General features: G+C 48.6%; 1 protein-coding gene across 1 annotated transcript in view; it reads left to right on the forward strand.

Moving 5' to 3' along the window:
* Positions 1-27,009, forward strand: part of PIWIL2 (piwi like RNA-mediated gene silencing 2) — a 426,915-nt gene that overhangs the window by 49,412 nt on the left and 350,494 nt on the right. Inside the window, 2 exon segments of the mRNA XM_040346159.1 lie at positions 266-356; positions 10,571-10,715. Coding sequence (XP_040202093.1) covers positions 266-356; positions 10,571-10,715 — 236 coding nt within the window.

Genomic DNA, 27,009 nt, shown 5'->3' on the forward strand with positions numbered 1-27,009 from the left:
CGCTGAAGAGAGAAGGGGCTCAGGTAGGTAATTGGGCGTGAGGTGGCTGCTACACAGAAAAGGTTTTTTATCTCCATGCATAGAATGCATTAAGATTAAAAAAAACTTCTGCCTTTACAACCCCTTTTAAGTGTCAGACCGGTCACTGAGGATAATAGTGTTATGTTTATAACCTTACTGTTTGCGTAAATACTTATTTCATTTTTGCTGTAGTGACAATGCCTTTTATTTATTTTTTATAATTTTTTTTTTTATTTTTTTTTAGGGCCCACAGAATGTGCTGCCTTCCCTATTTCGTGGATTAGGCCTACAAACACAGCCAGTTGTGGTCCCTGGCAGAGGGGATCCCTTAATGGGTAAGGTTTTTTTTTTATTTATAGATATCTACATTTGTATTTAATGAGATTCTAGTTTTCTGGAACCATTTGCAAAGGAATGTGAAACAGAGCAGGAAGGGTGTCAATATAGTAAACTCTTTTTAATTGTTCTAAATTACAATTATTCACTCACGTCAACTGGAGAAGATATACAGGTGCATCAAAATCAGTAATTAATTTTCAGAAAGTGAAACTCATATTTTATATAGATGCGTTACACACAGTGATATATTTCTGGTACATAGACTGAAGACCCTTGACCAGAATCCCAAAGGACGGAGGCATGACCACCATGTATGTATTGCATACCATGCTGTCACGGTCACTGACACGGTCCAGAGCCCCAAGACCACTGACACCGACCACTACCCCACTGACACTACCCCATTGACATCGTCCACTGACTACTACCCCACTGACACTGTCGACTGACACTGACTACTACCCCACTGACACCGTCTACTACCCCACTGACACCCTCCACTGACAGGCTGGGTCTTGACTCTTGTAGTCCCCCCATGTTCGGCCATCGAGCGTGTGCCGGCCTTCAGCTCAGCTTTGGGTCGTCCACGACAGGCCCCATTGCTCCAGGGGCGGCCGGGGAACTTCTTGTTCCAGGGCACACATATATGACCGGTCTCTATGGCTTTGTCACAGTGTGTCTGGCCAACAGCCATGCCGTTAGTGCACGTTGGTTCTGTCTGGGATACCTCCAGCCGGTGGTCGCAGGACGGGTAAGTATGGCCCCTTGCTCAGTCAGGTAAGGTGGTATGGCTGGAATTTTCCCCTGGGAGGTCGACTGAGGGTTCACCCTGCTTTCCTCTCTCCCTTATTTCCTCTCCCTCCTTCCCCTTTTGGGTAGTGGCTGTGAGGGGGGGGGCCTTCTGGGGTTCTTTATTACCACAGGTCCAGTGTGTATAGCGGGGGCTGTGTGTGTTTTACATACAGGCTGTGTTGGCTGCGCTGTGTGCTGCGTACCTACATGTTCCCATATGATGTGTCACTGTGGGTGTTTTAAACTGCGCAACAGCTGCCATTTTGCCGTGGTCACGGTTTATATGGCTTAGCGGCCATTTTCCCGTAGTCCTATGTTTTTTTTCCTCATACGGCGGCCATCTTGGATTTCTGTTGGCCTTGTGCGGTCGTTTTAGCGCTGCAAAAAGACCGCAAATCTCCCTGAGGTGATGGGCGCAGCCAGCTACAGTGCACAGCTCAGATCTGTCTCAGCTCACGCTACACCGTGTGGGGGTGGTGAGTTCCCTGGGGGCCTCTACCTCTGTTGTAGCAGCCAGGAGGTGACCGGTGGGTGGTTCTGCCTTGCAGTTCAGGGTGACACAGCGGTGGGGCATTTTGTTTCCTGAACCGGGTACTTCTGCTCCAGCAATGCCTGAGTTAACCCTTGGTGCCCTTGCCCCATCTGTTGAGGCGATGTCGGCTGTCCTAGAGGTGTTTCACGCCAGGTTTGAAGCGGCTGCTGGCCAGATGGGGGGGTAAAAAGTGCCCCCTCCCTGAGCCTGCTTCTGGGGATGTTTCTGACACGGAATCAGGCCCTGCTATTGCTTCTGCCTCTGGTTCTGTAATGTCAAATGTTTCGGGCTTAACCCACGCGGACAGTGCTGATGGCTCTGCTTCAGGGTCAGTCCCTGATAAGGAATTTGTTGGAGCTCTTATTTCTGCGGTGCGTGATACTCAGAAACTTGAGGATGTGGCGGAGGCGCCTGATGTGCCAGTCCCTTTTGGGTTCCGCAAACTGCCACGCACAAGTGTTTCCTTGTGTTCCTTATTTGGACAAATTGTTATACAAGGAATGGGATACGCCGCAAAAGGTTTTTGCTGTTCCAAAAAACTTTGCAACCCGTTATCCCTTTGAGGAGGACTTTTTTAAAAAGTGGGTCTCTCCTCCGTCTGTGGACCCTCCCGTGTCCAGATTGAGCAAGGCCACCACATTGCCTGTGGAAGGGGCTCCTGCATTTAAGGACCCTGCTGATCGAGTGGAGGCTGTGGCCCGCTCCCTCTTCACTGTAGTGGGTTCGGCTGTGAGGCCGGTTCTGGCCGGGACTCTGGTGTCACAGACTCTGATCGAAAGGGCAAAGCTTCTACTGGAGGAACAGGATGTTTCCGAGACCTTTAAGGACCTGGCTGAACAATTGGTTCAGGGTCTGAAGTTCGTCTGTGAGTCGGTCCTGGATACGCTCCCCTTGCTTTCCAGGGCTTCCACCTATGCAGTGGTATTGTGCCGCCTTGTGTGGCTAAAATGCTGGTCTGCGGACCAGTCTTAAAAAAGGTCTTGGTGGATTTGCCCTTTAAGGGTGATCGGCTTTTTGGAACATCCCTGGATGACATCATTAAGGATGCCACAGGTAGTAAGAGCACGTTGCTCCCACATTCTGGGAAGGGCAAGGAGCCTCGCCGTAAGCAAGGGCCCTTTTTTTTCATGCGCCCAGCGCGGCGGGAAAAGGTCCGCAAAGTGCTAAGGCCCCCGCTGCGGGGCAGAAGCGCACTTGGTACTGCAAGCCCAACAAGCCTGTGGACAAGCCTGCTTCCGCATTAAGGTCTGCCCCCGCCTGGGTCTCGGGTGGGGGGCCGGCTTCGCAAATTCCCGACTCGGTGGAGGTCTCTTCTTTCCGACCGTTGGGTTTGCGAAGTAGTTGCCTTGAGGTACAAGATAGAGTTTCTCTCTTGTCCGCCAAACAGATTCTTTCCTTCCAACCTCCAGCTTTCTCCAGATCGCCGGCAGGCTCTGGTGGGGGCTGTCCAGGATCTGCTGGGCAGGGGAGTGATTGTGCCAGTTCCCTCACAAAAACGGTTTCAGGGGTTTTACTCCAGGGGTTTTACTCCAATCTGTTCGTGGTCCCCAAGAAGGACGGGGTCCGCCCAATCCTGGACCTCAAGGCCCTCCAATTTTTTTTTGTCAAGGTACAAAAGTTCAGGATGGAGTCGATTTGCTCGGTAATAGCGGCACTCCAAGGGGACTTTCTGGCGTCCTTGGATATCATGAAAGCGTACCTACATGTTCCCATATGCACGAAGCACCAGAGATTTCTGCGATTTGCGATCGGGGAGGACCACTTTTAATTTGTGGCCCTCCCGTTCGGCTTGGCCTCGGCACCGCAGGTTTTCACCAAGGTGCTCGCCCCGATACTAGCCCTGCTGAGACAGCGAGGGATCGCTATCGTGGCATATCTGGACGACCTTCTCCTGCGAGCTTCCTCAGGCTCAGAATTAAAGAGACTCAGACTCTCCAAGAGTTCGGCTGGCTTCTGAATATCCAGGAGTCAGTGTTCCGTCTCAGCGACTGGAATACTTGGGACTAGTTCTGGACTCCGCGGAGGCAAAAATGTTCCTCCCGACGGAGAAACTGAAGACGCTGCAATGTGCAGTGAAGCAGTGGTCGTCTCTTCGTTTCTGCATGAGAGTTCTGGGTCTGATGGTGGCTTCTTTCGAGGCGGTCCTGTATGCCCAATTCCACAACAGGGAGCTACAGTAGGAAGTTCTGTCTCGTTGGGACAAGCTCCTGTCTTCTCTGGATTACCAGATTCAGTTGAGCCATCTGGTCAAGTCTTCCCTGGTGTGGTGGCCGACGTCTCCGGTGCTTCGGACCGGGTAGTCTTTTCTACCGTGTCGCTGGACCATGGTCACGACGAATGCCAGCCTCTCCGGTTAGGGGAGCGTTTGGGGCACCCAGTCAACCCAGGGGCGTTGGACTCAGGAGGAGTCCCGCCTACCGATCAATATTCTGGAGCTCCGAGCAATCAAGCTGTGCCTTGCCAGGTGGTCCCTGGATCTTAAGGGCCGAACGGTCAGGATCCAGTCCGACAACGCCACGGCCGTGGCGTACGTCAATCATCAGGGAGGCACAAGGAGCTCAGCTGCAGCGACGGAGGTCACGCACATCCTTCTGTGGGCCGAAATGTCCGTTCCGGCTCTATCAGCCGTGTACATTCCGGGAGTACAGAATTGGCAAGCCGACTTCCTAAGTCGCACAACTCTGGACCAAGGAGAGTGGTCTCTCCACTCGGAGGTGTTTCAGAGTCTGTGCCAAAAATGGGGCACTACAGACGTGGACCTTCTAGCGTCCCGTCTCAACCGGAAGGTGCCACGGTTCGTGGCCAGGTCAAGAGACCCGTGGGCGGATGCGTCAGACGCGTTGGTGGCACCTTGGGGTCTAATTTATGCCTTCCCTCCTCTAAAGCTTCTTCCTCGCCTGCTGCGCAGGGTGGAAGCCAAAGGGATTCCAACAATCCAATCCTAATCCTAATCGCTCCAGATTGGCCGCGCCGCTCCTGGTACGCGGACCTGGTGCGTCTGGTGGCAGACGTCCCCTGGCGTCTACCCCTGAGAGAAGATCTTCTGTCGCAGGGTCTGATCTTCCACCCTGCTTTACAGTCGCTGGCTTTAACGGCGTGGCTGTTGAAAGCCAGGTGTTGAAGGACCGGGGCCTATTGGGCTCGGTGATTTCTACCATGCTGCGATCACGGAAGTCTACTTCACGGAGGATTTACCATCGTACGCGGAAGGCCTACATCTCTATGTGTGAGGAGATGAAGTGGCACCCCCGTACATACGTGGTGTCCCGGATTCTGCGGTTTCTACAGCGGGGAGTGGAACAGGCTCTCGCCTTGAGTACGGTCAAGAGTCAGATTTCTCCTCTGGCTGTTTACTTTCATCGTCCCTTGGCAGCGCACTCCTTGATACGCACGTTTGTGCAGGGGGTCCGGCATGTGGCCCCTCCGGTGCGCCCTCCACTGCCTCTGTGGGATTTGAATTTAGTCCTTTTGGTGCTTCAACGAGCTCCCTTTGAGGACATTCGGAAGATCCCCTTGTTGACTCTGTCACAGAAGGTGGTTTTTCTGGTGGCGATTACCTCGATCAGACGGGTGTCTGAACTGGCGGCCTTGTCCTGCAAGGCTTCCTACTTGGTCATCCATAAGGATAAGGTGGTGCTGCGTCCGCAGCCTTCTTTTCTCCCAAAGGCTGTTTCGGCCTTTCACATTAATGAGGACATTGTTCTTCCATCCTTGTGTCCTCAGCCGAAGAACCCGAAGGAGGCCACTTTACATTCCCTGGATGTGGTTCGGGCACTTCGACTTGACGGCGACGGCTCCGTTACGGAAGTCAGACTCACTGTTCGTGTCGGTGTCTGGTCCTTGAAAGGGTCTGGCAGTCTCGTCGGCCACCATTTCTAGGTGAATCCCACAGGTTGTGCTTCAGGCCTATGCCCTGAAGGGGCAGGCGCCTCCCTTTCGGGTCACAGCGTTTTGGACCAGGGCGATCGGTGCCTCTTGGACTTTCCGCCATCAAGCCTCTGTACGACAGGTGTGTAAGGCAGCGACCTGGTCGTCGGTCCACACTTTTTCAAAATTTGAGGGGTGGTAATTCTAGCGGGTGACTCTAACTTAGCTTTAGATCTTATTAAAGATAAATCACACTCCGCTGGGCTACGACCCCCTCCCAAACAGAGTCACAAATTTGCACAACTGTTCTACCATTATGATTTTGTGGACGCTTGGAGGGAGGCTAACCCTACCTCTAGAGACTACTCTCATTATTCGAGAGCACATGGGCGTTACTCTGGCATAGATCACATATTTCTCCTCTCGGGACTGCTGCCTAAATTGAAATCTGCCAAGATATTTTCTACCTCTTGGTCGGATCATGATCCGGTTGAGGTTCAGATTTCTGACCTTATCGGTAGGACTGCCACCCCACATTGGCGATTGAATGAATCTCTCCTTGGGGACGAATCTCACTGTCTTGTGATTTCGACCCATTTAAAGGAATATGTCTCAGATGACACGTCCCCTGCAATTAATTGGGCCGCGCGTAAGGCTTCTGTTAGAGGGGCCTTTATCCAATTATCCTCCAGACTTAGAAAAGCTCGCACTGAATTGATTTCTGCCAAAACTAAAGAATTTGAAGCTTTGACTGCACAACATAAGCGTTCTCCATCTCCTACTCTATTTACTAAACTGGAGCAATCTCGTTTGGAACTTAATATTTGTCTCACTACTAGGGCCGAGAAACAATTGCGCTGGATGAACCACAAATTTTTCACTTGGCGGGATCGCCCTGGCTCCCTATTGGCACATAAGCTTACCCCTAGACACTGTCACTTGGCGCTCCCTAAAATTAGATTAGCGTGAGGTCATCTCTCTCAGGATCCCCAAAAGGTCCTTCAGGAGTTTCATAATTTTTATGCCGATTTATATGGTAATCCTCGGGATGCTGACCCTCCGTCCATCAGCGAATTCTTGGGGAATCTTCCCCTCTTGCCCATCGCAGATGATCATAGAGATCTTATGGACCAACTTTTTACAAGTGAGGAGATTTGTAATACTATTAAATTGCTGTCGCTCCAGAAGTCTCCTGGCCCTGATGGGCTTCCTAATCTTTATTATAATACATTTTCTGAACAGATGGCTCCACATATGGCTCTATATTTTAATTCCCTGCGGGATGGAGGTGTTGTCCCTTTGGATGAAAACAAAGCCTATATCCGTGTTATTCCTAAACCCGATAGGGACCCCACTGATGTTCGTAATTATCACCCAATCTCACTGATAAATTGTGATTTGAAGATTCTTACAAAACTTTTAGCCTCTCGCCTTAATACCTTCTTGGCACAGTACATTCATAAGGACCAATCTGGATTTATAGCGGGCCGTTCGACTCTGGACCAAATTCGTCGATCCATAACACTGATATCAGCAGGGCGTTCCAACTGGGATGCTCCGCTTACTCGGGAACTTCTGCTCCTTTCACTAGATCTTAAGGCCTTTGACAGTTTAAATTGGAATTATCTTTTTGTTACTCTAGAGACCCTAGCCCTGTATTCCTTTCCCTACTGAAGACTTTATACAGGGAGTGCAGAATTATTAGGCAAATTAGTATTTTGACCACATCATCCTCTTTATGCATGTTGTCTTACTCCAAGCTGTATAGGCTCGAAAGCCTACTACCAATTAAGCATATTGGGTGATGTGCATCTCTGTAATGAGAAGGTGTGTGGTCTAATGACATCAACACCCTATATCAGGTGTGCATAATTATTAGTCAACTTCCTTTCCTTTGGCAAAATGGGTCAAAAGAAGGACTTGACAGGCTCAGAAAAGTCAAAAATAGTGTGATATCTTGCAGAGGGATGCAGCACTCTTAAAATTGCAAAGCTTCTGAAGCGTGATCATCGAACAATCAAACGTTTCATTCAAAATAGTCAACAGGGTCGCAAGAAGCGCGTGGAAAAACCAAGGCGCAAAATAACTGCCCATGAACTGAGAAAAGTCAAGCGTGCAGCTGCCAAGATGCCACTTGCCACCAGTTTGGCCATATTTCAGAGCTGCAACATCACTGGAGTGTCCAAAAGCACAAGGTGTGCAATACTCAGAGACATGGCCAAGGTAAGAAAGGCTGAAAGACGACCACCACTGAACAAGACACACAAGCTGAAACATCAAGACTGGGCCAAGAAATATCTCAAGACTGATTTTTCTAAGGTTTTATGGACTGATGAAATGAGAGTGAGTCTTGATGGGCCAGCTCACAAGATGCCCCCCTTCCAAGCCAAGTCGCCAGGACCCTATTTCTAGTCGCCATGGCGACCTGGCGCCCGGGATTTGCCGAGCCCTGATTTAGGGGTCCAGCTGACTTCATCCATTGATACTATCTATGGGGCCAATTACCCCCCATTATTTAGAAGACTAAAGGAGGACCTTCGCTGCTGGGCAGATTATTCGCTTTCGTGGTTTGGCAGGATCAATTCCATAAAAATGACGTTTCTACCTAGGCTCCTTTTATTATTTTAGAAACCTACCGGTGGCAGTCTCGAGGGGAGACATGCAACGCCTGCAAGCCGAGGTCCTGCGCTTCGTGTAGGGTAACAGGAGGCCTCGGATTCAAAAACGAATGCTTTATACACCTAAATCTATGAGGGGGCTCGGTCTTCCTAATTTACAAGCATATTTTCAGGCTGCCCAAATTGCCCAGTTAGCCTACACTACAGCTAGAGGTTCGGTCCCCCTTTGGGTTTCCATTGAAGCACTTTCCTGCCGGCCGTTTTCCATTGGATCCTTAATGTGGCTTCCTGCCTATTTTATGCCATCCTCTGTCACATTCCTTAGCAATATGGGATAGGACGCGCCACCGCAGTTCTTTATCATCCCCTCACACGCCATTGGCTCCCATTTTTGGCAACCCTGAGTTTCCGCCTGGTTTGACTCCACAGCTGTTTCAGTGGTGGCTTAATAAGGGGCTTTTGAGAATTGGTGATTTCCTTAATGGAGATCAAATGTATCCTATACAACACTTTAAAGATAAATTTCTTATGCCCCCTAGCGAATTATTTTGGTACAACCAAATCGCATCATTTGTCAGATCTAAAGTTAATTTAATGTTGAGACCCTTTACGGTTACGACATTTGAATTGTCCTGTCAGGGTAGAGGCTTGCAGAGAGGTCGGATATCTGCGTTATATACTTCTATTACTGAAATTGATTCAAAACTTGCCTATATGGATCACTGGGAAAGGGATTTGAACCTTACCTTTGATTTGATCGAGTGGCAAGATATTGCTTATCAGCTATCCAAAATCTCCATCAATACTAACTACCCTTATAGAAGCCAATTATAAGACGCTCCTGTGTTGGTACCTGGTGCCAACTAGGGTAGCTAAAATGCATCCTTCCGCTTCGCCAACCTGCTTTCGGCGTTGTGGACAGCTGGGAACGATGCACCACATTTGGTGGCAATGCCCCACTGTAATTAGATTTTGGATCAGGATATTCAATCTTATTAATTCAGTGATGGGGGTAAACATCCGCAGATCTCCTGAAGCCGCTCTCTTTCACAAACTACCTGATACGCCCAAGAAATCTGTAAAATTAACTATATGTTGCTGGCGGCGAGAATCACGATTGCTAGGCACTGGAAGCAGTCGGCAATTCCTCTTGACCAAGTTAAAAGTAAACTCAGCTGGATTATGATTAATGATTAAACTCTCCCATATGCTTTGTAATAATACTAAGAAATTTAACAAAATATGGGATCCATGGATCGACTATATTTTGATTCCCTAGTGAACTCCGGGATGACCCCCCCCCCTTTTTTTTCTCTTCTTCTTTTACTCTTTTCTTCCCCCCCCCCTTTTTTTTTCCTCTCCTGTTGCTACTTTTCTCTAAAAAAAATGTATGCAATACAGATGCTTATATTTGAGGCCTTTTGTATACTTCATGTGTTGCTGTTGTGATAACTGGAGGATGTGTGTTATGGCCATATTTTCTATATTTTTGTATTGCTATGTTGCTTAGTTCAGCCAATGTGTCTGTCAACATTGGAACTTGTTTTTCTTTAATAAAAACTACATTGAAATATAAAAATAGTGTAATTTTTTCCCAAAAAAGTGCGCTTGTAAGACCGCTGCGCAAATACAGCGTGACAAAGTATTGCAACGATCGCCATTTTATTCTCTAGGGTGTTAGGATAAAAAATATATATAATGTTTGGGGGTTCTAATTAGAGGGAAGAAGATGGCAGTGAAAATAGTGAAAAATGACATTAGAATTGCTGTGTAACTTAGTAATGCTTAACTTGTAATACCAACGGCCACCACCAGATGGCGCCAGCTCACACAAGGAAGAGCTGGGGACTTCACAAGGCCGCAAAGCCACGGCCTCAATTACCGGACATCACGGCCCCCCGCGATCGAGCGGCGGGGGAGGTGGGGGCCTAGTCCGCCGCGATCCTGGGGAAAAGGCTGCTTTAGGCGAGGCTTCAGCCTAGTCCGCGGAGCGCCGGTCCTATGGAACAAAATATATATTTTTTTTTGCCCACCTTCCAAGCCAAATCGCCAGGACGCTATTTCTAGTCGCAATGGCGACCTGACGACCGGGATTTGTCGAGCCCTGAGCTAGTATGCATAGCAATTACTTCCGAGTATCGCAGGTCCGGCGCTGTGATTTGCCGGAGCCACGATGACGTCACTTACGCGCATGGGAGCCCCCAGTCAAGGCACGTTCTCCTTTAGAAACAGCACGATCGCCGTGTAGGTTTAGGCGATATTTCTAGCACCAACAGGCAAGCCTTAATCTAGGCTTACCTGTAGGTAAAAGTGGGCTGTAAGGGTTTGCAACCACTTTAAGTGGTTAAAAGGTTCAATTTTTCTGTTAGATTTATTGTGAGCTGCATTTTTTTTTTTTCAGGGAGAGGCTTCCTCAGGACTACAACCCCAGGAGAGAGCTTTGACTCTCGACTCCCATGTGTTTCTAGTCGTCTTCCTTTCAAACCACTTGAGCCTGTTCATAAAGGTGAATTTGAGCCAGTGGGTGCTTCTCTCGGAAGAGCCAGGTAAGTGCCTTTTCTGCTGCTACCGAGAAGCCTTTCTTTTGCTAAAATGTCATTCTCAAGCAAACCTAAAAACACAATGTTGATATTTCTTATGTCCAAATAACAGCAAATCTCTGGAGTCTAACGAGCATTGTGCTACTATAACATATGTAGAACATTTTATGATATTACAGATATGTTCACACAACCCCCAATTTCGAAAAAACTTGGAATTCTGTGTAAAAATCTACATAGAAACAGAATGCAATAATTTACAGATCTCATAAACCCATATTTCTCTTATCGTCCATGGACGAACACAGCTCCATAAATCTTGGCAAGTGGGTTATGTTCCAGTTCACAGGACAGGACTAGGCAGAAACATGTTAGATAATAAAATACATGTTACTTTAACAGAGTTGAACAGCCCCGCCCAGGGGGCGGTCCCTTCCGGACATAACCCTCCTCCCTGCAGCATGCAGCCTCGGTTTCTTTCTGCCTAGCAAAGGAGAAGGACGTATGGCTCCCTTTGGGCCCAGCACTCTAAGGACAATTTTTGGTTTTATTCTTGAATCTTCTATCAACTGTCGGCTGAGTCCGGCCAGCGAGCATGAGCACACCTTTGCAAAGAGGCTGGGTCTGCCACAACATACCCCATGGCTCCTGGGGTGGCCGGTGAGCTTTGGCTCCAGGGTCCACATATGACTGGGCTGTGGTGTTGTCTCACTCACAGTGGACCGGGCCGACAGCTACTCCTACGCAGTGTATGCCTGTCAGCAGGGCTGTGGAGTCGGAGTCCGAGTCGGAGTCGAGGAGGCGGAGTCGGGGGAAATTTTGGGTACCTGGAGTCGGAGTGGGCAAACAATGCACCGACTCCGACTCCGACTCCTACTAAATTTAGATTGGAATAAAAAAAAAAAAAGCAAGTTTAAATGTCCCAATTCACAAAAAGTTATAATTAATGACTTCTCTACTGTAAGAATAAAGACCAATGCATGCAGTGCCTCACGTAACCGCAAAACACGTTAAGTGACCGTGAAGAAGCATGCTTTTCATGTGCTTCACTATATGGCACGCAACGCACAATTAGGAGCTGCAATACTTATACTTTCCATAGTGTTGTGTTCTGCTTTTACAGGGAACGCATGTTAGAGAACCAGTAAGTGTCCAAATAAAAAAATTCCAACAGGAGTTTTATAAAGCACTAAAAGAAGTTGAAAAGTATGATCGCTCATCAAAACTTACTGTTGAAGAAGCCATCCTTGTTTATCCAGAGATCGTTAGTGATGTGGCCAGAATAGTTACTGCAATGCCACCCACCAAGTCAGTGTCGAAAGATTATTTTCAGCCCTAAAAATAATAAAGTCTGACTTAAAGCGGATGTGCCATGGGAAAAAAATATTAAAAGCCAGCAGCTACAAATACTGCAGCTGCTGACTTTTAATATAAGGACACTTACCTGTCCTGGAGTCCAGCGCCGATCGCAGCAGAGGACGAGCGATCGCTCGTCTCTCTGCTGCTCCCCCCGCCATCCACGCTGAGGGAACCAGGAAGTGAAGCGCTGCTGCTTCACTGCCCGGTTCCCTACGGCGCATGCGCGAGTCGCGCTGCGCCCGCCGATTGGCTCACACGCTGTGTGCTGGGAACCGAGTGTTCCCAGCACACAACGGGCGACAGACGGGAAGTCAGAAAAAACAGTCTTTTGCCCGTAGCGTGTGGCCGGAAGTGGGTGCAAATACCTGTCTTTAGACAGGTATCTGCACCCCCTCCCCCCTGAAAGGTGTCAAATGTGACACCGGAGGGGGGGAGGGTTCTGATCAGTGGGACTCCACTTTAGGGTGGAGAACCGCTTTAAGAGCCTCTATGAAAGAGGATCTGGCAGAGGCAATTCTCTTCCTTAGAACTCTACATTGAATTGATTTGCATTTGCTAAGCCTATAATAACTACATTACAAGATTAATATAAACCATTTCTAGGTTTTACAGATTTTGTTTTTGGTTCATTATAGATAAGTTTTGTTTTTGTTCTAAAACAACCAAATAATGTGGTTTGTATTTTTGAACTGGTAAAGATCCTGTTCCTGATGTTTATGCCTGCTGCTACTATCCAGCCACTTGATTGATTAATACATTTTTTTTTATAAAACTTTGTTTTCATTGTGTTTGTCTTTTGCTTAAACTGTGCAATACAGTAGACTGTTGGCTTTCCAGCCAGTAGTCCTGTGGTAGGTTGCGTTTTTTTCCCTCAAGGAATGTATAAAATACATTCGCATATTAATACAGAGGAGTCGGAGTCGGAAGTACATAAAACTGAGGAGTCTGAGTCGGAACATTTATCTACCGACTCCACAGCCCTGCCTGTCAGGAATGTGTCAGTGGGTCCTCGCATGGACGGGTAAGTACAGTCCTTCCCACTTCGGCGGGTCAGTACGGCTGAGCATTCCTGGGGTTCGGGGGTCCTCCTGTCCTCCCTTCCCTGCTCTCTGTCATATTTCCCTCTGCTGTTCTATTGCTGCTGGGGTGGACCTGTGGGGGGGCTCATTTCTCTTCCGTTCATGGACTGACACAGCAGCCTTTGACCTTGGAGTTATATCCGCTTCCTTTAGGAGAGTTTAGGCAGAAACAAAGCAGTTTAAGTGTTAATACTTTTCTCAGTGCAGCTCCTCCCAGGGGGCGTGGCTCCCCGGGTATAACCCACACCCTGCTCTAGCAGCTTCCAGTTTTTTTTCTGCCTAACGACACGAGAGGTCAGGCACTCTGGATTTTTTGGCGATCTGGTGGCAGACACCCCCTGGCGTCTACCTCTGAGAATAGATCTTCTGTCGCAGGGTCCTATCTTCCACCCTGCTTTACAGTCGCCGGCTTTAACGGCATGCCTGAGAGCCAGGTACTGTAGGACCGAGGCCTGTCAGGCTCTGTGGTCTCTACCATGCTGCGTGCACGGAAGTCTACCTCACGTAGGTTTTACCATCGTACGTGGAAGGCCTACATCTGTGTGAGGAGATGAAGTGGCACCCTCATACGTGTTGTTTAGGATTCTGCTGTTTTTTACAGCAAGGAGTGGACCAGGCTCTCGCCTTGAGTACGGTTAAGAGTCAGTTTCCGGCTCTGGCCGTTTACGTTCAGCGACCCTTGGCGGCGCACTCCTTGGTGCGTATGTCTGTACAGGGGGTCCGACATGTGGCTCCTCCGGTGCGCCCTCCACTACCCCCATGGGACTTGAATTTAGTCCTTTCGGTGCTTTAGTCCTTTTGGTGCTTCAGGATACTGCCTATGATACTGCCTATGAGGACATCCGAGAGATCCCTTTGTTGACTCTGTCACAAAAGGTGTTTTTTTCTGGTAGCAATTGCCTCGATCAGACGGCCGTCTGAACTGGCGGCCTTGTCCTGAAAGGCTCCCTATTTGGTCATCCATAAGGATAAGGTGGTGCTGCGGCCGCAGCCGTCTTTTCTCCCGGAGGTTGTTTTGGCTTTCCACATTTATGAGGACATTGTTCTTGCATCCTTATGTCCTGAGCCGAAAAACCAGAAGGAGGCCACTTTACATTGACTGGATGTGGTTTCGGGCCTTACGTATGTACTTATCTGCTACGGCTCCGGAAGTCGGGCTCACTGTTCGTGTCGGTGGCTGGTCCCAGAAAAGGTCTGGCGGTCTCGTCGGCCACCATTTCTAGGTGGATCAAACCGGTTGTGCTTCAGGCCTATGCCCTAAAGGGGCGGGCGCCTCCCTTTCAGGTTACGGCGCATTCGACCAGGGCGATCGGTGCCTCTTGGGCTTTCCGTCATCAAGCCTCTGTGTTCCACGTGTGTAAGGCAGCGACCTGGTCGTCGGTCCAAACTTTTTCAAAGTTTTACAAGGTGGATGTGAGTGCATCTTCTGATGCCTCTTTCGGCCGCAAGGTGTTACAAGCGGCAGTTTAAGGTTGGAGTTCCTCTGTTGAGTAATTCCGGTTTTGTTTGGGGTGTAAGCTTGGTTGCTGTGTTTTTCCCACCCCTCAAATTTTTGACACTGCTTGGGGACGTCCCTAAGGTCAAAGGCTGCTGTGTCCGTCCATGAACGGAAGAGAAAATAGGATTTTTGTACTCACCGTAAAATCAATTTCTCTGAGTTCATGGACGGACACAGCACCCTCCCCTCCTTTGTACTGCTCGTTACGAACTGGAAGCTGCTAGAGAAGGGTGTGGGTTATACCCGGGGAGCCACGCCCCCTGGGAGGAGCTGCACTGAGAAAAGTGTTAACACTTAAAGTGCTTTGTTTTGGCCATTTTGGAGAAGGTTTTGACCTCTAGTGCTAGGCTTATACAGCTCGCAGCACATATCTCCTCATGATTTTAGCTCACAGCTTTACCTCACAGCGTTTCTCCTCACACACGTTGTGCTCTGAGGGCAGGCAGTGGTGCTGAACAGTCTCCTGTGGTTGGTGAGTCCCCTTGGTAACCCCCGGTCAGGGCAGCAAGGAGGGTGGGCTTTATTCAAGTCTAGAATGGGTCCCTGAGATATTTACTGGATGGAGTCAGTGTCTGGTTCTTCCTCCTCAAAACACGCCAGAGGTGGCAGCTGGGGCTCCTACACTTGCGGTTCATGGACACTTTGTTGGAGCGGTGTGCGGGTTGAAATGTGCCCCCTCCCCCCACCATCCCCTGGGCTTCTCCTCAGGTAGTGGTGCCCGGTTAAAAAGAGGTGACCACTCTCCCTATAGAAGGGACCCCTGCCTTCAAGGGCCATACTGATGGGAGGTCCGAGGCGCTGACTCGCTCCATGTGTGCCATGCTGGGGTCTGTATCGCAACCTTGGTGTTTGTCACTCACTGAATGGGCAAGGTTTTGCACCAGATTGTGGCGGAGCACCAATTCCCTCCCAAATTTGTTAGACTGGCCGACTTGTTGTTCCAGGGCCTTGTATATGTCTGTGATGCTACACTGGATGCATCATCCTTGATATCCAATGCCTCTGTTTCGGCGGTGGTTTTGCGCCGCCTCATTTGGCTAAGATGCTGGTCTGCGGACCAAGCATCCAAATAAACCCTGGCTGATTTACCCTTCAAGGGTGGGAGTTTTTTTGGTACCTCGCTGGATGACATTATCAAGGATGTCACTGGGGGTAATAGCACTCTCCTCCATCAGTCCACCAAGGGAAAGGAGCCGCGCCGTAAGCCGGGTCCTTCGTTCCTCAGTCAGAAGCGGTATTTTCGTCAGTCAGGGCCCGCGCGTTAACCCTCCCAGGCCGACAAGGGCCTAGCTGGGGAAAAAAACGTCCCTGGGTGCGTAAGCCGGCACCCAAACCCTCCAATGCATGAAGCCTGGCCCCCTGCCCGATTCATGGGTGGGGGGGATGGCTTTGCAGGTTCACAGCTCGGTGGACCTCCCTGCTCTCCAACCAGTGGGTCTGCGAGGTGGTCTCTTCGGGGTACAAGATAGAATTTCTTTCCTATCCACTGAACAGATTCTTTCCCTCAGGTCTCCCTCTCCTTCCGGCTCGTCGGTCTGCCCTGCTAGGGGCAGAGCAGGACTTGCTAAGCTGCGGGGTAATTTTACCCATCCCGCAGGACGAGAGGTTTCAGGGATTTTATTTGAATCGGTTTATGGTCCAACAGCAAACAGCGGTGAAATCCTGGTCAGTAAACTTTACAGATGCATCTCTCGATGGGACATCCAAGGATATAAGGAAGCAGAAAAACTCCACATAGCGTAATAACGTCTGGATTTATTATCAAGTCATTAAAATAACACTTACATGTCAATGTAGGTATAGCGAATAAAATATGAGCCGGCCCGCTCGATACACAGCCTGTATCAGGTAAAACAATACGCGGTGACGTCAGCACGTCGCCTCCCAACGTTTGCGACGAAACGTTGGGAGGCGACGTGCTGACGTCACCGCGTATTGTTTTACCTGATACAGGCTGTGTATCGAGCGGGCCGGCTCATATTTTATTCGCTATACCTACATTGACATGTAAGTGTTATTTTAATGATTTGATAATAAATCCAGACGTTATTACGCTATGTGGAGTTTTTCTGCTTCCTTATATCCTTGGATGTCCCATCGAGAGATGCATCTGTAAAGTTTACTGACCAGGATTTCACCGCTGTTTGCTGTTCATTGCTGCCTTTAGGATATCCATCCATGCCTCTTATGCGCAGTTTGATCTCTCTTAAACCAGAGATCAATTTGATTCGGTAAGAGGCTTTTTTATCGTTGGTGGAGGTTCTTTCTGTCCAGCACTTTTCCTTGTGGATTGATTTCATCACCTGGGAGATTCAATTACTTGCCTTTGTGGCGGGACATTTGTTTTATTGAACTTTATGTCACTTTCTGTTCACTTGTCACTCATTTAGCGCGATCTCTTCTTTTTTGCATTCTTCTGAGACCAGCCTCTGGCTCTGAATTAGAGGTGTGAGTATATAGCCAGAATTTGGGTGGGTGTTAAACATTCAGGTCGGTCCTGGCTCTTCCCCTGGGGTGATTGCAGACTGTTTAGTCTGCGGTGAAGCTGTTGGCATCCCGCAATTGGTTGTCTCCCCTTCTAGGTGGTACCTTATGCCCAGTTCCACACTAGTGTTTTGCAGAAGGAGATACTGTCCAAATGGAACAAATCTCTTTTGTCTCTGGATCGTCAGATTTAGGTAAGCCACCTAGTCAGGGCCTCTCTGACTTGGTGGCTAGGATCCCTGGCTCTTCGGTCCGGGAAGTCGTTTCTTCCCTTCCAGTAGACAGTGATTACGACGGACGCCAGTCTCACAGGTTGGGGGTGGCGTCTCGGGGGTCTAGTCGGCCCAGGGTCGATGGACTCTAGTGAAATCCCGTCTGCCGTTCAATGTCCTAAAACTCCGGGCGATCAGGCTATGCCTCTCCTTGTGATCGTGGAGGTTGCAATTGCGCCCGGTCGGGATTTAGTCGAACAACACCATGGCTGTGGCTTATGTCAACCATCAGGAAAACTGGCAGGCAGACTACCTGAGTCGCCAGATGCTGGACCAGGGCGACTGGTCTTTGCACTCGTAGGTGTTTCAACTCCCTTGCAGGAGGTGAGGCTCACAGGGCATGGATCTCCTGGCCTCTCGTCTCAACCACAAGGTGTCTGGCTTCGTGGCCAGGTCTAGAGAACCCTGTGCAGACGCGTCAGTCGCGTTGTAGCCCTGTGGGGTCAGTATCGGCTACTTTATGCCTTTCCCCCAGTGAAGTTGCTTCCTCGGCTGCTCTGCAGAGTGGAGGCTGAGGGGATCCCGATGATTCTAATCGCTCCAGATTGGCCTTGGCGTCCTTGGTACGCCGATCTTGTGCGCCTAGTGGCGGATGTATCCTGGCGGTTGCCAATGCGGGAGGACCTTCTGTCTCAAGGTCCTATACTCAAAGCGGTGGTTCCCCCTAAAACTAATTTCTAACAATAGATTCGTAAGACCCGTTACACTGCGGGTAGGCTGGCTTTTTTTTTTTTTTTTCGTACATACCGAGATCTCCCCGTCTCGTCCCTTGGCGGTGGGCGTTCCTAGTTGATTGACGTTCCTCGGACGGGCGCGTACGTGACGTCACGACTTTCCGAAAGAAGCCGAACGTCGCTGCGCATGCGCCGTATAGAGTCGGCTCTATACGGCGCATGCGCAGCGACGTTCGGCTTCTTTCGGAAAGTCGTGACGTCACGTACGCGCCCGTCCGAGGAACGTCAATCAACTAGGAACGCCCACCGACAAGGAACGAGACGGGGAGATCTCGGTATGTACTAAAAAAAAAAAAAAAAAAAAAAAAAAAAAAAAGCCAGCCTACCCGCAGTGTAACGGGTCTTACGAATCTATTGTTAGCAATGTGTTTTAGGGGGAACCACCCCTTAAATTTTGCTTTAACAGTCCCTGGTTTTATCGGCATGGCTATTAAAGGCCAGGTCTTCAGAGACCGGGGTCTTACCGGCTCAGTCATCTCAACCATGTTGAGTGTATGGAAGTCTTCTTCCAGGAAGATCTACCATCGCTTCTGAAGGCCTACATCTCTTTGTGCGAAAAGATGGGGTGGCGTTCATGGACATATTCGGGGTCCCGGGTCCTGCTGTTTTTGCAGCTTGCCTTAAGCACCGTTCAGGGGCAGTTTTCAGCCTTGGCTGTGTTTTTTCAGCGGCCTTTGGCGGCCCATTCTCTGGTGGGTACCTTTTGTGCAGGGGGTTCGTCATATACTTCCCCCTCTTTCTCCGTGAGATTTGAATCTGGTGCTCTTTGTTCTTCAGGAACCTCGCTTTGAAAACATCAGAGAGACCTTCTCTCGACGCTTTCTTAGAAGGTGGCCTTTTTTGTGGTCATTACTTCTGTCCGAAGGGTTTCTGAGTTGGCGGCCTTGTCTTGCAGGTCACCATACTTAATCCTCCATAAGGATAAGGTGGTGTTGAGCCCGCAAAACCTTCCTTTCTTCTGAATGTGGTTTTGGCTTTTCGCCTGAATGAGGACATTGTACTTCCATCCTTATGTCCTCGGCCAGCGCATCCTAGAGGTTGCGATTCATACTTTAGACGTGGTATGCACTTTGCGGGTGTACCTGTCTGCTACGGCTCTGTTACGGAGATCTGACTCACGTTTTGTGTCGGTGTCTGGTCCACAAAAGGGCCTGGCGGTCTCGTCGGCCACCATTCGACCAGGGCAATTTGTGCTTCCTGGGCTTTCCGACATCAAGTGTCTGTCGCAGGTGTGTCAGGCGGCAACTTGGGCCGTTGGTTCACACTTTTTCCAAGTTTTACAAGGTTGATGCAAGTCCATCTTCTGATGCTTCTTTCGGCCGCAAGGTTTTGCAGGCGGCTGTTTAAGCTCTGCTTGTTTGGGGTGAAGTTAATTGGTTTCACTGATTGTTCCCACCCCTCGTTTTTGACACTGCTTGGGGAAGTCCCACTTGTCATGTTTTATGGAGCTGTGTCCGTCCATGAACGATAAAAGAAAATAGGATTTTTTGTACTCGCCGTAAAATCCTTTTCTCTGTTGTCCATGGACAGACACGGCACCCACCCCTCCTTTTTAGGTTTGTACTGCTTGTTACGAACTGAGGCTGCATGCTGCAGGGAGGAGGGTTATGTCCAGAGGGACCGCCCCCTGGGCGGGGCTGTTCGACTCAGATAATTAAATACATGTTACTTTAACAAACATGTTTCTGCCTAGTCCTCTCCTGTGAACAGGAACATAACCCACCTGTCAAGATTTATGGAGCTGTGTCCGCCCATGGACGACAGAGAAAAGGATTTTATGGTGAGTACAAAAAATCCTATTTTTATTCACAGTAGAAAAGCATATCAAATCTAAAAACTGAGAAAATATAAGGAAACCCCCTTCACGACCAGACCATCTTTTGCTATTCAGCACTGTGCTACTTTAACTGGCAATTGCTCGATCATGCAACAATGCTCGATTTATGCATATATAATTTTATATACTTATTTCACACGAATGGAGCTTTTTTCGGTGGTGTTTTATCACTTTTTTTTTTTATTATTATATAAACAAAAAAATACCAACCATTTTTAAAACAATATTTTCTACTTCATAGATTTAGGCTAAAATAGATTCTGCTATGTGTTTTTTTTTTTCTAAAAAAAACTTTAACTTGCCTTTTTGGATGACAGGGCGAACTGTGTTCGCAGACAGTGATTTTTGGAAGTATTCTTGAGCCCATGCTGTTTTTATTGTAGTGCCAACTGAGCCCAGAAGATCATGGGCATCTAATATTGCAAATCGGCCTTGTTCCTTGTGCACAGAGATTTCCCCAGATTCTCAGCATTCTTTGATATTTACTGTAGATGATGATTATATTTAAAAACTTTGTAAGATATTACTTTGAACATTCTGAAATTCTTTAACAATTATTAGATGCAGCTTTTCACAGATTGGGGAACCACTGCCCATCTTTACGTCTGAGACACTCTTGAGTCACAAGATTGCCTTTTATACCCAGTCACATTACCAATGAACCTAATTAGTTCCAAAATGTCCTTCCAGCTCTTCCTTGCTCGTACCACTTACTTACACATACCATTTCCAAAAGTTGTTTGCAACATGGGAATCTTCTTGTCACTTTCCATAGCCCTCCCCCACATCTTTCCTCATTCCACCCACCAATAGACCCCTGTCTGACCCGTATGCCCCATTATTATTTTTTAATTAAACAAGGTGTTTATTGAGTAAAAAATGCATACATAGTCAAAGGATTTGCAAACATTAGTTACAGTACTGTCATGCAGAGCAAACTTAACATTCCGAACATCCACAGCAAGCTTCCTACAATAGTATGTACCAGAATACAACAATAAGGTCACAGACAAGAAGCCATTGAAATAAAGTACAGGTAAACAGCAGTAAGTGTATCATAACTGATGAAAGGTCTGTGTTTTATCCACATGTCCCTGAGTCTCCTAGCCAGCGGTCCCAGACTTTGTTATATTTGGCTGGGCAGCCTCTATTGATGTACATGCATTTCTTATAAGGTAAAGTGACATTTACCTCTGCCTTCCACTCTGAGTAACTGGGGGGGTACCAGCCTCATCCACTTCCTAGCTATAATTTTCCTGGCCGAAAATAATGACTCATGGACGAATATATTGGTATATTTATCCATCTCCTCTGGGAATATCCCAAGCAAACACTGCTTGGGGTCAAGGGTGACAGGAGAACCCATATCATCCATGTAGGAAAGTTACAATTTGTTTCCAGAGGTCTTGGATTTTTGGGCAGGCCCAGATGAGGAGATGAATAAAGGTGCCAGTTTCTTTGCCACACAACATACACAGGGTAGACTGGTCGTGTTTATATCTTGCCACTCGTATAGGAGTAAGGTAGGCCCTGTGTGTTATGAAGGTCTGCGACAGCCTATCCGAGAGCCTAGGGGACACCGTTTTATGGGTCTCCAATGCCTCCTCCCACTCCTCATCTTCCATGGAGCCCACCTCTCTCCCAGCGCGGTTTTAAAGCGAAAGCAAGTTTAGTGGAAATGGGAGTAGATGGCATACTGTAGAACACGGAGATCAATCCACGGGGGTCTATGTTCTTGACTATGGCCATAATAGGGTGAGGGGTAGGCTGCGGATAGTCATGAGAAAATTGTTCCTGGGCCACGTGGCTGATCTGAAAAAACCTAAAGAGCATATGATTGGACAATGAGAATTCCTCTTTAAGCATTTGGTGGGTTTTGAGGTTTCCGGCAGAGAGTAGATGATGTAAGTAATAGACACCCTGGCCCTGATTCACGTAGAGCGGCGTATATTTGTGCGGGCGTAGCGCATCTCATATGCACTACGCCGACGTAACAGAGGCAAGAACAGTATTCACAAAGCACTTGCTCCCTACGTTGCGCCGACGTAGCGTAAATTGGTCAGCGTAAGCCCGCCTAATTCAAAGTAGGAAGGAAGTGGGCGTGATACATTTAAATGAAGCGTGACCCCATGCAAATGAATGGCTGAACGAACGACGCATGCTCAGAATAATGTCGAATATACTCCCTAAGATACGACGGCTCAATGCCTACGACGTGAATGTAACCTACGCCCAGCCCCATTCACGTACGACTTGCGTAAAATACGACGGCTGTTCCCTGGTCCATACCCTAACGTGACTTACACCTGCTTTATGTGGAATAACTTTACGCCCGACGCACGCCTTACGTAAACGGCGTAGATTACGGCAACGGGCGTAAGTACGTTTGTGAATCGGCGTATCTCGCTCATTTACATATTTGACGCGTAAATCAATGGAAGCGCCCCTTGCGGCCAGCGTAAATATGCGCTCAAGATACGACGGCGTAGGAAACTTACGTTGGTCGTATTGAGCCACATTTCAGGCGTATCTTACTTGCAGAATCGGACGCATAGATACGACGGCGCATCCGTGCACTTACGCGGCGTATCAGTAGATACGTCGGCGTAAGTGCTTTCAGAATCAGAATCCGGGTCCCTGTGCGGCCCATAACTCAGATTCCTGAATATGAACGAACTCTTGTAACCTTGTTATGCCATAGTGGCATGTAATTATTGTACTGAGGTATCCCCTGCTGGTAGACGCAAGATCCCAAACACGCCTATACTGGTACAGTAGGGACTTCGTATATCCCATCCGCTCGACACTCCCAGGCCCTGCTGATATTGCATAGAGTGCATCTCCCGTGACCTGGGCTCTCTGTGGGCAGAGGAGCAGTATAAACCGTGCACTGTCTGTTTTGTCAATGTGAAACAGCTGTGATGCGACGTACTAAAGGTTAAATTGTGGCAGAGCCTTTCCACCGAGTTTTTAAGGGCTTGCCAAGCGAGTTTGTGTCTATTGTTGCCCCAAACGAGGGGCTTGAGAAGAACTTTGAGTTATTTTAAAGTATTTCAGTGGTAGATATATCGGAGTGTGCCATAGAACATACAAAATTTTGGGGAGAAGGACCATTTTTACAAGGTTCACACGACCCCATACCCCTGACGGCAAATGGGCCCAGATACGGATTTTTGTTCTAACCAGTGAAAAGAGGGGTTCTATGTTAAGGGCAATATAGTCGGCTGGGCTCCTAGTGATGTGTATTGCCAAGTATTTGATAATGTCTGTCCGTTGGAGTGAAGTTCCCACCAGAGGCTCAGGCGATGGGAAGCTATCGATCGGCAGAATCTGTGATTTTCCCCAATTGATCTTGAGCCTGGAGAATGCTCCGAACTGTTCGATCACCTGGAGTGCAGCCTAGAGGGAGAGGCCCGAGTCAGCAAGATAGAGCAGTGTATCGTCCACATACATACAATTTTTTTCTAATAACGGTCCCATCTGCAATCCTACAATCTCTGAGTTCGTGTGGATGGACACGGCCAAGGGTTCTGCGGCAAGAGCATACAAAAGTGGGGAGAGAGGGCAGCCCTGTCTCGTACCTCTACTGAGGTTAAACACCGGACATGGCCATCCATTCGCCACCACTTTGGCTGTGGGAGCCTGATAATGCCTCATGACCTCAAGTATGCCATGCTATTCCCAGCCCGTCTCCGGGTGGAACGAGACGGCCTAGCCTTTTTTGAGGACCCGGAGGAGGTGATCACCTGGCTGGAGCGCAGAGTGGAACCCGAGAATGCTGACTGACACCTTTGAGTACCCGTCCTTCCATACATTCTATACACGTGGCAGTGGATTAGACTTCTTGATTTTTTTCTGAGACAGACTGGGGCCTTGGACCAGGTTCTAGGCACTGCAACACGCATTATTGGTTGGGGGGTTGGTTTCTGTTAATGTGTTTTTTTTTTCTCCTCCTCTTTTTGTTTCCCCCCTTGGCCGGTTCATTGCCTCCACGTGCCTTGACCTACTGCCCCCACAAGTGTTACTGTTGGACTGGACAGGAGCACTTGATCTCACACTTTGTTTTTCGGGAGTCAAGTTACACCTTCATCCTTTACTCTCCTGGGGTCTCATGCAACCCATTATGTTGCATTGGAGGCTGGAGCCTCAGGACTGCGATAGTCCTAATCGTTGAGTGCAAAGTGCAGCGAGACTTTCCCCCACTTAGCACTAGGGAATACAGATGCAATGACTGGAACTGCTGTAGACCATCACCCTGTGACACCCATGCATTGTGGGGCTTGAATTGTCTCTCCTTCACAACTCAGCAGTTCCGTTTGTTTAATCCTATGTTTTCTTCAAGCAACGTTTTTTGTTTTACTGTTTGAACTGTCTACTCTGTTCAGGGATGATGCCCGCACTATTTTTTTGGGGGGAGGGGGAGTTTATTTGTTGAGTGAATTAATGTATGATGCACTACAAATGCAGGTTACACAGCAAGCTTTACGTCTGATGCAGGTAATATGTACCACGCTTGGTTTAGCCCTATCTAGGATATCTTTGATGTATGCAATTCCCTGGGACTTCACGGGCGAGGTTGCTCAGCCTTACTGGGCTGCACTTATTCTCACGCTGGGACTTGTGGCGTCTTTAAAGTTCCTCACCTGGAATGTCAGAGGTCTCCGTGAGAAAATCAAGCGTTCAGCTGTTCTGCCATTCCTTAAGAAGCAGCGTGCTGACATTGTTGTACTGGTCGAGACACATGTTGAGGGGAGGCTGCAGATAGCACCACACTGTCCATGGGTAGGGTGGGCATTTCATTCGACCGACACGGCCCACGCACGTGGAGTCTCTGTGCCAATTGCTAAATCGGTGCATTTTGAATTATGTGAGGTTTTCACGGACCCGCAGGGCCGCTATGTTTTCCTGTCTACCAAACTGTATGGGGAGCCCTTTCTTCTGTTGGCCTATGTACCCCCCCCCCCCCCCGTTCTCCATGGCTGCAGTTCTAGAGGGTATTGCCGTCAGTGGTGTCCTCCCTGTTCAGGGATTTTTTGGAGGAACTGTATACGTCTACGAGTCTGGCTAATGAGGGCCCAATGACCTCTTTTCTCGGGGGCATTTCACTTCCCCACTTATCTGCTGACCAAATCGGGCTTCTCGAGGCGCCACTTACCACAAAGGAGATAGCAGGTGCTATAGCCGGGTTTGCCACATCCTAATCTCCAGTCTCTGACGGTCTTCCGATTGAATTTTATCCTCAGTACAGTGAGGTCCTGACCCCTAGGCTGCTAGCCTTGTACAACCACCTGTATGAAACTTTTACACTCCCCCCGTCTGAGAGAGGCGACCATAGTACTTATCCCAAAACCAGGGAATGACCCGGGATATCCGGAATCCTACCGCCCTATTTCCCTCCTACAGGTGGATGTCAAATTTCTTGCTAAAGTTCTGGCTAATAGGCTCAATCAATACTCTCTTTAATACATACAGACCAGGCAGGATTCATGCTGGGCCGCAACACCTCCTTTAACCTACGCAGGCTTCCCATGAAAATGTGGGCTCCCAGGGGGTTGCGACACTGGATACAGCTAAGGCATTTGACTCCCTGGAGTGGAGGTATCTGTGGCGATGCCTGGAGAGCTATGACTTTGGACCCAGGTTTTTTAAATGGGTCGGACTTGCGCTTGGCCTCCATGAACCCTTGGCGGCGGAGGTGGATCTCAGCCGAGATGTCTGGGAAAATGGCGACTTTAATATTTCATAGTGGGATATTGCCCTTTTCTCTGGCCATCCGTAGGGCTGCATCACGGTCTTTGTAATTTAGGAGTTTGGCGATGAATGTACGGGGGGGAGCTTCCTGCGGGGGCGGCTTAGCAGGCGTACGGTGAGCTCTCTCCACTGTAAGTATGGGGGAGAAGGCCTCTTTGCCAAAGGTTTTAACAAGCAGTTGTTCCAGGAACACAGTAGGATCCTTACTCTCCGCACCCTCAGGCAGGCCAATGAACCTCAGGTTGCATCTCCTGATTCTGTTCTCCATGTCTTCTTGCTTGGAGAAGAGCTGGTGTAACTGATGCTGCATGCGTCTGTGCTTTCCTGCAGGGGGGGGGGGGGCGGCATCCTTCACATTGCTAAGTCTGGTCTCTGCAGTTTTGACCCGCCCCGGAGCTTATGCAGGTCTTGCCTTATATGTGATATATCCACGTTGACCTCCTCAATTTGGGCTGTGAGTGAGGTTCTGCAGAGGGTGATAGCTTCCAGAAGCCGATCCATGTCTCCCGCCGTTCGCTCACCTCCCGCCTTCTCCCCGACGCCATCCTCCTTGTCCTGCTGGCGATACTGATCCAGCTTAGCCAAGGCCGTGGATTTCTGTTCCCTTGAGGCAGTCATGCCGCCGGAGGTCCTGTGTACCGTGGGAGTCAAGGTAGGGGTTTGTGGGTCGTCTGCGGAGTACAGGATGGGTGATAAATGGGAGTAATGGACGGAGCTACTCGCAAACACGTTCTACTCCATGCAGTGTCAGGCCACGCCCCCCTCAGTTTATACATTTGAAATATTTTCTATTCTGAATAAAATATGGGGTTATGTGATTTGCAGTATAATGGTCAATTGTTCAGAATCTAAATCTACATTCTGGATCTAGAACCCTGAGGTATGTAATGAGTCTCTGAAAAGGCCTAGACTTGTGGCTTCGGATAAAGTGATTAAATTATTGCCTCCCAAGCCATCAAAAGATCTTTCAGACCTTGTAAATCATCAAGAATGGCAAAATTGTTTCAAACCAGAGCACACCACTGTCTGCGATATCTTTGTTTCCAAAGAACAGATGGAACATATTTAGGCTTCATGCACATGGGTATTGGAAAAAGCAAGCTGGAAAGCCAATATCAACACCAGGAAAAAGTAGCTATAAAAGCGTGCTTTTAGTAGCTTTTTGCATTGACGTTAATGTGCGTTTAGCCATGTTCGCTTTTAGCAGCGTTTCTCTGCCTCTATTCAAAATCTATGGTTCCCTATGAGAGGCGCCTTAACTGATCCGACTTTCAGCCCATTGCCAT

The sequence above is a fragment of the Rana temporaria genome, chromosome 3 (genome assembly GCF_905171775.1).
Source record: "Rana temporaria chromosome 3, aRanTem1.1, whole genome shotgun sequence".
Lineage (NCBI taxonomy): Eukaryota > Metazoa > Chordata > Amphibia > Anura > Ranidae > Rana > Rana temporaria.